Source organism: Echinops telfairi, unplaced genomic scaffold (genome assembly GCF_000313985.2).
Source record: "Echinops telfairi isolate 266 unplaced genomic scaffold, ASM31398v2 ScPeMD7_18;HRSCAF=68, whole genome shotgun sequence".
Taxonomy (NCBI): domain Eukaryota; kingdom Metazoa; phylum Chordata; class Mammalia; order Afrosoricida; family Tenrecidae; genus Echinops; species Echinops telfairi.
The window spans coordinates 15,301,866-15,311,759 of NW_022103915.1; the positions used below are offsets into that span (position 1 = coordinate 15,301,866).

General features: G+C 45.3%; 1 protein-coding gene across 1 annotated transcript in view; it reads right to left on the reverse strand.

The window, feature by feature from the left end:
- The window catches only part of TTC8 (tetratricopeptide repeat domain 8), a 38,629-nt gene that overhangs the window by 25,416 nt on the left and 3,319 nt on the right, over positions 1–9,894 (reverse strand). Inside the window, exons 3-7 of the mRNA XM_004699067.4 lie at positions 8,503–8,623; positions 6,515–6,578; positions 6,257–6,416; positions 5,954–6,043; positions 2,909–2,953 (exon numbers count right to left, since the gene is read on the reverse strand). Coding sequence (XP_004699124.2) covers positions 2,909–2,953; positions 5,954–6,043; positions 6,257–6,416; positions 6,515–6,578; positions 8,503–8,623 — 480 coding nt within the window. The remainder of the gene's footprint in view (positions 1–2,908; positions 2,954–5,953; positions 6,044–6,256; positions 6,417–6,514; positions 6,579–8,502; positions 8,624–9,894) is intronic.

Genomic DNA, 9,894 nt, shown 5'->3' on the forward strand with positions numbered 1-9,894 from the left:
GTCTTTCTCCTGTGGAACCACAGATAAGCAATGAAATTTACATCTGAATGATCATTCTTCAGATGAAAACAGAGGCTAAGTGGGACAGAGAAACATCCGTGACAATTTCAAATGGGACTAGAGCTCCCCGGGGTCTCTGCTACATCTCCACTGCTGAGCTCACTCAAGGCGGTCAGGAATTATGTATGGATGGAATTAATTCTATTTTTTGTCTCTGATTTACAAGGAAAATATTGAGAACGGAAAAAAGAAAACTGTCATAGTAATAAGTCTCATAATTAAAAGCTAGTCACATTCGATTCTATAGTTGTCATAGAAGTCTTCTCCATTTACAAAATGAATTATTATATACTACATCTAAAGATCTATGAACAGTTTAATCAAACCCATGTCTAGATAGAAATAAAAGCCTTGTGGTTGTTAGGTGTGTTGGGTCGGCATTGACTCACAGGGGCCTTATGTGACAGGGCAGGACTGCCGTCCCACAGGGTTTCCTTGGCTTTAAAAGGTCAGTGGGGGGGGGGGGGGCCCGCCTCGGCAGGTAGAGACAACAAATCATTGTGAACCATTTTCGGCTGAGCATCCTGATAAATGTTCTCGGTAACAATGCTCCAATCGCTGAATTCTGAACAATTCAGGAGGATGAAGTAAAGAGTATAGAGGAGGAGCAGTGGTGGCGCAGTGGTTACAAGTTAGGCTGCTAATCACAAGGTTAGCAGTTTGAAACCACCAGTCGCTTCAGGAATGAAAGATGAGGCCTTCCATTCCCGTAAAGAGTTACAGTCTCATAAACTCACAAGGGCAATTCTACCCAGCTCTAAAGAGTTGCGGGGATGGACAACCGAAAAGTGAGTGAAGGGAGACGTCGGACAGGGCAAGATATGACAAAATAATAATTTAAAAATTATCAAGGGCTCATGAGGGAGGGGGTGCGGGGAGGGAGGGGGAAAATGAGGACCTAATGCTGGGGGCTTAAATGGAGAGGAAATGTTTTGAGAATGATGAGGGCAATGAATGTACAAATGCGCTTTACACAATTGATGTACGTATGGATTGTGATAAGAGTTGTATGAGCCCCTAATAAAATGATTAAAAAAGAACAAGTTGCCCTGAGTCAGAGTAGACTGGAAGGCAGTGTGTTGGGTTTTAAGTTCTGGTATAGGACTAGAGATGGCAGAATACGAACCTACACACCACTTTAGTTTTAACCATATTACCAAGAAAGGAGGGAGCTCTGGTGGCATAGGGGGGTAACACATTGGGCTGCTAACGGAAAGGTCACCAGTCCAAAACCACTCTCCATCAGAGAAAGTTGAGGCCTTCAACTCCCGCAGAGTTACAATCTTGGAGCCCCACAAGGGCAGTCCTAGCCTGACCGATAGGGTCACTGCGGCTGGAATGGACTCAATAGCTACGAGTTTGGTGTGAGACTTTTTTTAGGGAGGGGCGGACCTCAAAAAAGGAGGAGAGGGTAATTAAAGAACTCACAGGCGGCTTTCTATGAGAAACCAACTTCACTTTTAATTAATATTCAAATGCCACTTTCAGCATTGAAATACTGTGTAGTATATTCTACATCTCTGCTGCTATTGTATTCTCTGCATTGGTCTCTGGACAACAGAGAATCACCAGGTTGTGTGTCACTTTCATCCTATGTTTTCACGACCGAAACGAGAAGAATGAACTCAAAAGACAGGAGTTCTGTCTTTCCACGGAAGATCACGTTGACTTTTCTCATAGCGGTCTCGGTACTTGTTTTCCTATTCTCTGACTTGCTCTCCAGGTGTATCTGAAATACTTTATTTAAAAAGAAATTCAGAGGCCGCCCTCCACTGCTTGGTCCAGCTGAAGTTAAAGAATATATAAAAAAGGCATATGCTTCGTGCTCATTTATCAAGATTCTCCTTCCACCCAGGAAAGCGAGTGTCTGGTCCAACCTAACACCGCATCTCACCGAAACAATCCGCTGTGACGGTAGGTGGCAAACCCGTCACAGGGTCAGAAAACAGACACGGGGTCTGTCCTTCCGGTAAGGACCCTTTAGCACGCAGCACAGCTCCAGCACACAGGCACTCAATAATGACTCCTCAGGGAGTAAAGCAATCAACTTGATTACTCAGGGATTATTGATTATTGATTACTCAGGGAGTAATCAATCAACATATAAATCTGTGAATAAGAAGGAAAACAGAGAAACCAGCAATGCGGTACTTGTCATTAAACAAAAACAAAGCAAAGAGCTTCATTTCGTGTTCTACAAAATTCCGTGCGTGAGTGCGTGCACGTGTTAGGGTAAGCAAGTGCAAATAACCAGCAGGCAATGGTCAGAGCGCAGTTCCTAACCACAGGAATGTAAAATGCAAAAAGGGGGTGATTAAGATTAAAGCGAGGTGATGAGTGATATTCGCTCCATCTTCCTATCCTGTCCCAGAGTCGCTATGAGTCAGCATCTACTCGATGTCAGGGAGTTTGGAGTTCTGGACGTTTTAAGTTTGAAAATGTTTCATCGTGAGTTGTTATGGGTGGGGAGGTGTGACTTAAAAGCCAGAACTACGTGTATTTGTGAACCTGTCATATATTCTACAAACTAAAGGGGGGGTGGAATTAACAATGCTGATGGTATAAAAACGCAACTTGAGCACAAAGATGCTGTGCAGGATTCCCAATTATCTGCATCTTGCCCTTCAACGGAGTCTAGACATGCTACAGCCACTGTACAGGTTTTCTCACATCTGTGTCTACACACAGTTTCCGAATGAAAGTAGCAGTGAAATTGGATGCATTGAGTAATTCTTCGATCTTTAATAATCCATCTGTTTATAATGTGAGAAATAGAATATTTCAGAGTCTAAACATCTCGTCAGAATAAATTACAACAGACAAAAAGAGCATGAATTTCAAAACTTACGGTCTTGACATCATTTTCATGATGAAAGATGTATTCAAACAAAGCCTACAAGAGGAACAAAAAAAAAACCAACCCAAATACATTAGACTTTAACAAAAGCACTGTTGTTATATCAAAAGGTAGAGGCGAGTTTGAGCTAGATTGAAGCAAACTAACAGATACTCTAAAGCGCCTGGGATTTATAAGCAAGGGATGGAGCCATGCTCTGTGACAATTATTCAATCAAGACTCATTCCTGTTTGCACAGAACCCCCTCCGCACTGGCCAGCTCACATAGCTGCCATACTTCCCACACTGTGCAGGCCACGTTAGTAAAAGCCAACACAGGCAGAGCCGGGTTTTCTTTCTTAAAGATCGGCTTCAGGATGGTCGGAAATGAAACGGGTTCCGCCAACTTTTTAACGGGCCAGGCATTGGGTCAGCAGCTCCACACCGCCAGCTGCTCTGTGCGAGAAAGAGGAGGCTTTCTACTCCCGTACAGACTGAGTCTCGGAAATCCATAGCGAGCGCTCTATCCTGTCCTAGAGGGTTGCTGTGAGTCAGAATTGAATCCACGGCAGTGAATCACATACAGTATCCCATGACTGATGACAATAATGACCATTCTGAGTATTAACACAGCATGCAGTGTTTCTTTGCTGCTTCACTGTGAGGCTACTTCTCCTTATGTGGTCTATATATTGAGTACTCTCTTCAGCAGAGTGGTCCTCAGCCCTCGCTATACCCTGGAATTACCTGGGGCGGGGGGGAGAAGTGTCCCACACCAACCTGATTAAACTAAAATTTCTAAGAGAGTGAGCCTTCCCCCATGTTTTTTAAAGCTCCCACGTAGCTCTAATGCACAACCAGGTTGAGAGCCACGGCTTCAATACTTTGCCCAACTAGTCCACATTCACAGCCATTGACTGGGTGAACTCTGGATGGCACTAGGTCCCCATGGGCATATTTTACATTTGCCAAAAGACTAGTGTCCCTGGAAGATGTAGAGACTGCTAACAGAAGCTTGGAAGCCCTGGCATTATCTCTACAATATACTACAAGGCAGCTCAAAATCAAGTCTATCTAAACTTAGTGAGGTGCCCTAACAGTGCAGCGGGTTAAGTATTTGGATGCTAACTGCAATGCTGGTGGTTCAAACCCACCAGCTGCTCCAAAGTAGAAAGATGAGGCTGTCTATCTCCATAAAGATTTACCACCTAGAAGACCCCACTGAGCAGTTCCACTCACCCCTATAGGGTAGCTGTGAGCATGGAAATGACCACGGGGATTGCGATTTCAGTTTCTTAAGCAGATAAGTACTGTGGACAAGGTCTGTTCTAGAAGCATCTTAATTGAAACGGCTCCGTTTCCCAGCTCCCACGGGGTGAGAACCAACAGGACGTGCCACCTGGCTCGGCAGCCCTCTCAAATGTGGAGGGTGGGGGCTGGAGGAAGAGTCTATGACTGAACTTCCTTTAATGCTCTAGTGTCGTCAAGAAGCACAGCGTGGGAACGCTGTGCAATGAACCTGACCGACTGCAGCGTCGACCCAACACTCGGAAAGCCTGCGCAGAGTGGCTTTCCTTTTCCTGATGTAAACTTCACGTCCGTTTGGCTAGCGGCTCTGTTTTCTCTGATGTGCGTGCAGGAAAGAAGAAAAACACCAGCAGAGCTGAGTTCCGGGACGGGCTCAGCACTCCAGCCAAGTGCCTGGGCTCGGCTCAATCTGGCTTCGAGAAGCTAAGGGCCCGAGCCCTCCTGTCTGTTCAACCCCATGCTCATGTTTCTTTTATCTCAGAAAGGTCATACTCAGCCCCACTCACTCAAAGGAGCAGTTAATCCTTGAGCAGTTAGAATTACTAACGCAGCTGGCTGGCCACTGTCTGCCCATGAGCCCTTCTTGTGATGCCTGATGGATTAAGTAGAAGAAGTGCACCTTTTTAAAAACATAATGTTACTTCTGACCATCCCAAAGCTCTAGAAAGATGAACCTTCATCTGAGAATAGCCCAAGTTGGAAAAGAGAAAATCAAAAATCAAAAAGGGACGTAGCCCTGGTGGATTAATGGTTACACGCTGAGCTGCGATCTGCAAGGTCAGCAGTTCGAAGAGCGCGCACATGCGCGCGCACGCACAGAATGCAGAGACATGCACACACAGACACACACTCACAGACACAGACACACACGCATACACGTGCACACACACACTTGTGCACAAGATCTCCTAAAATGTTCATTCGATTCTACACACCTTTTTCTTTGCTAGAAATGACTGTTCTTTATCAGGGGAAAAAGAATTCCTTATAGTCATGGTCTGTATGGTTTTATTTCTAGTTAACTTTTTTTTTTTAATTTTCATTGTAAGTTGAAGAACAGTTACAGGCAAATCCGTTTCCATTCAACGACTCAGACACATTTTGTTTCGTGTCACTGACTGCAGTGCCCACGATAAAGCTCCACTCAATCCACTACGCCCTGCGTTTCCGGTTCCCATTCCTGCTCCTTTCCGAGCCCTCCAGAGCGTGGTCCTTGGGCAAAAGCCGCCCTTCTGACCTTGAAAGGGTACCTGCCTAGCATTACTGTTCCCCTTACCGCCCAGTGAAATTGCGCATGGGCATTGGTTCACTTCCAGACTTGATGGGTGACCAAGAGTCACAGCCTTAGGGTTTCCGATAGTCTTTATGCAGCCAGTAAGCCCATCTTCTTCCATGATTTTGAGTTTTGTTCCACATTTCCCCCCCACTCTATCTAGAACCAGACCAGTTGGCTTTTCCTAACTCAAATCCAACAGACATTTTGGTATTAGAAATAGTTAAAACTGTGACTATTCAAAGAAGACAGGGGCCTCCATTCACAAAATTTCATCCCGTATATACTTGAGTATAAGCTGACCCGAATATCAGCCAAGGCACCTCGTTTTACCACAAAAACTGCATTTAAAATGTGCTGAAAAACGTGGCTTATAATCGAGTATATACAGTACATTTCCTAAACAGAGCCATATCATCTTAATTCTACAATTACTCCGTAACTGAAAGAAAGGGGGGAAAAAGTTTAGTACCTACCTTTGCCAATTTAGGTTTCTGGGCATATTTCGTTAAATTCAGTCGTGATAAATTGATGAAGGGCCCATCGGGGTTCGTAAGCATTGAAGCCTAGGTGGGGGGCAGGGGAGTAGATAAAGAGAACATGAAACTCAACACTTTATCTTGAAACATAAATTGAATTTAAGGTGCATAGAAATTAGAAAGACCAAACAAAAAGCACCGCCTTCAACAACTTTCCCACGTCATTCTCCACCCTCAGGACAGTGGGAAATGAGGTCGCACTTGGTAACACAAAGCTGTGTCCACGCTGACAGCACTTACCGTGCCCAGCCTGACAAATCTCCCGGAGGAGCTCGTCACTGGGCGTGCGGTGTAGGCAGTCCGTGGTGTCCTCATGGCCTGCTCCATGGTGCCCGGCCGTCCGCTCTGGGTGCTGGGCCTCAGGAAGCCTGTAATGGGCCTGCCAGCTTGAGTGACAGGCCTGGAAAGAGCATCGACTGGCTCAACGCCCAGGTCCCGAAGGAAAGGAGGTTCTCGGGCAGCGAGGCTCACACTGAGAAGGAGAAGGGACGTGCTTACCTGACGGCTGGACTAGGCGCTCCCGTCTGGTTAGCTCCAGGGAGTTTCAGAGAGGTCCCGGGGCCTACAAGATGAAATGGCAAACTCACTGGAGAGACTACTACGTGTCTGTTCATCTTGAAAGACTGTCATTTGGTGCAAGTATCAGAATGGTGTTAGCTTGGTGGATGAGACATTAATAAGAAATGCATTTTCAGAAAATGTGTTTCAGACTGAAATCTATTGAGTCCCTGTCTTGTTACTTGGAGCCCTGGTGGCGCAGTGGTTATACATTTGGCAGCTAACTGCAAGGTCAGCAGTTCAAAATCACCAGCTGCCCCTTGGGAGAAAGACAAGGCTTTCTACTCACATAAAAAGTTACAGTCTCGGAAACTCACAGGGGAAATTCTACATTGTGACCTATTAGATCACTATGAGATGGAATTGGTGGTCAGTTGAGTGATTCTTGTTTCTTGGAGGCCCGGTGGTCATCAGTTTAAATCCACCAGTAGCTCTGAGGGAGACAAGCAAGACTACTCCCGTACAGATGTAATGTCTCAGAAACCCAGAGGGGCAATTCTACCCTGTGCTATATGTCCCTAGAGTTGGAATACTGGAATCCATGTGATGGCAGCGAGTTTGGGTTTTGAGTAAGGAACTTGTTAGTAAAGTTACCACATTTTCTCTTTACACAAGTCTGTAAAGTAGGCAGATGGTGTTGGCACATTTTCATGCTCAGAGATTTAAGGAGCCAAGGTAACCCAGGAGTAGAGCTTAGTGGTTCCAGGTTAGGAGAAAGATGGGGCTTGCTACTCCCACAGAGAGTCAGGGTGTCAGAAACTCGGAAACAGGGCACCGACCCAATGGCAGTGAGTGAGAACTGGGATTCAGCGTCCAGACTAGCATGCTTCAACACTCAGAATGTTTCTATGCAGACAATTCTTTTTCTCTTTCTTCTCCCAATAAAAGCACATCTACCCACAATACTAATGAGAACATTAGACTTTAGAGATTTTAATTCCAAAAGAGCAAAATGATCAGGAGACAAGAAAGGCATTTCAATATGAATCATTTACATATTTCCATTTGAACCTTTAAAACCTTCTGAAAGAGGTCAAGGGCCAAGAACTTTCACAACTGTTAAGACGAGACCACTATGTGTCATGGGGATTGTCCTATGCCACTCACACCAGCACACTGGCATCCTGAGGCCTGGGCCTCTCTCTATCGTCACTCAGCATCCAGCCAAATCACTCCTACGTCAGAGAAGATCAATATTCCACCCAAGGGGGCTTTTCAAATGGCCATCCCTTGATACCGTAGCTCTCATGCTTCCTGGGCATCGGCCCTAAAGAAGTCCCTGCTGCAGCACTGGATGAGTGGAAGAGATAGGACTGGGTAGTACAAATGGTTAACACGCGCAGCTGCTAACCAAAGGGTTGGAGTTTCAAATCCACCCAGAGGCACATCCTCGGAAGAAAGGTCTGGCGATCTACTTCTCAATGCGTCAGTCACTGAAAATCCTCTGGAGCACAGAGCTACTCTGAGACACAGGAAGTTGCCATGAGGTGGAACTGACTCAATAGCAACTGGAAATTCAACATTAGAAAATAGCAAAAGACGGACCGCAAACATTTAAGATTAAGCTATTCTAAAGGAACGGTCGAAGAAAAGCCTTTGTGCTATAAGGGAGGATAGAGACCGTTAACTTGAGGTAACGTCTTGTTTCCTGTACGTATGTACCGTTGAGGTCTTCTCCTAATAGCAACTCATTTAAAAAACAAAACAAAAAACCCTCACTATTGTCAAGTGGATTCTGACTCACAGCAAGCCTGTAGAACACCAGGGAACTGTCCCTCTGGGTTTCTGAGGCTGAGTCTTTAAAGGACTGGAAAACCTCATCTTTCTCCTGATGAGCAACTGGAGGGTTTGAACCGTCAACCCCTTGTGGTTAGCAGCCCAGTACGTAACCCACTACCCCCCCTGAGTGCTGAGAAAACAATACGCACGTGGGACTTGAGCAATCGCATTTTCATCCAGAATCATTTCTGCAATTCCTTCCGGATACACATCAATTTCATCTATGTAGACCATTTCAGTTAGGGCTCGAGCTTTTAAAATCCAAGCGGCCTGAAAACCGGGGACAAAAGAAAAGACATCTTAAATAGTAATGGCAGAATCACCAAGCTGGTAGAAGCCAGTCAACCTTTATGATTGGGGTTTGTTTGGTTTTTTCCAAGTGTCTGTGCCTTTCATTAAACATATTTACCACTTAATGTACTAATTTAAACACTATGCCAACAAACTAATTTAAGAAGTCAAGATTGTTATCCATTCAAAGACCACCAATCTATCAATTGCCTAATAAACAGAAGTGTGGAAATTATCAGGTAATTATCTTCTAACAGTCCTGTTGACAAGTCAAAGATGGTCACAAAGGTTTTACTGGAACACCCATTTGAAGACAGATTAATAAGCAACACCAGCGTTCTCTCTGCCCTCCTCCTTCAGAGCCCTTCCTGATGCTTCAACTCTGAAACGACATTCCTCGATTCTTTCTCCCAGGGCCATCTGTTTACCACTACCATGCACTACCTAGAGCTGACAAATACTGCAAATATGTGGATACATGTTAGCTCCGTCCCTTCCCCAGAATGCACACTGTTTACCGTGTGCAGTTTGGAATTTAGAACACACCTGTGTCTTTCCCGCAGAAGAGGTTTTTCAGAAAGCTTACTTAAATTCAACCTACTGCCATTGAGTTGATTGTGGTGCTCAGAGACTTCATATAGCCAGGATTGGAATCTATTTTTCTTCCAAGGGCCACAGTGGTCAGACAATTAACTAACTCACCCCTAATGGGATTCCCTTGGCCTGATGAGCCCCCGGGCCGTACAGTTCCCACCTCTGCTATGGAGGGCTTCATCCTTCTCCCGAGGAGCAGCCAGTGGGTTCGAACCGCTGACTTTGCAGTTAGCTTACCTGACAGCACCACCAAACTGAACTAAGATATATTTCTCCCAATTCCCAAGGCCTAACCAACACAAGGAGTTGTTACAAGTTGGTGGCTTAGTGGGTTACACGTTGGGTGCTAACCACAAGGTCAGCAGTTTGAAACCCTGAGCCACTCCACAGAAGAAAGATGAGGCTTTCCACTCCCATAAAGATGTAGTCTCAGAAACCCACAGACGTAGTTTCTACTCTGTCCCCTGGGGTTGCTATGAGTAAGAATGGACTGAGCAGCACTAAAATTGGTTTTTGGTTGGCAATGACACTATCTTGGGTGATTGGTGATCAAGTCAACAGAGACCAGGTCTTGGGGGGCGGGGTGGGCACGGACAATGGAAAAGGTCATTTTGATGTCTGACCTGGAACCTATTTCATCAACCTTGCTTTACTTG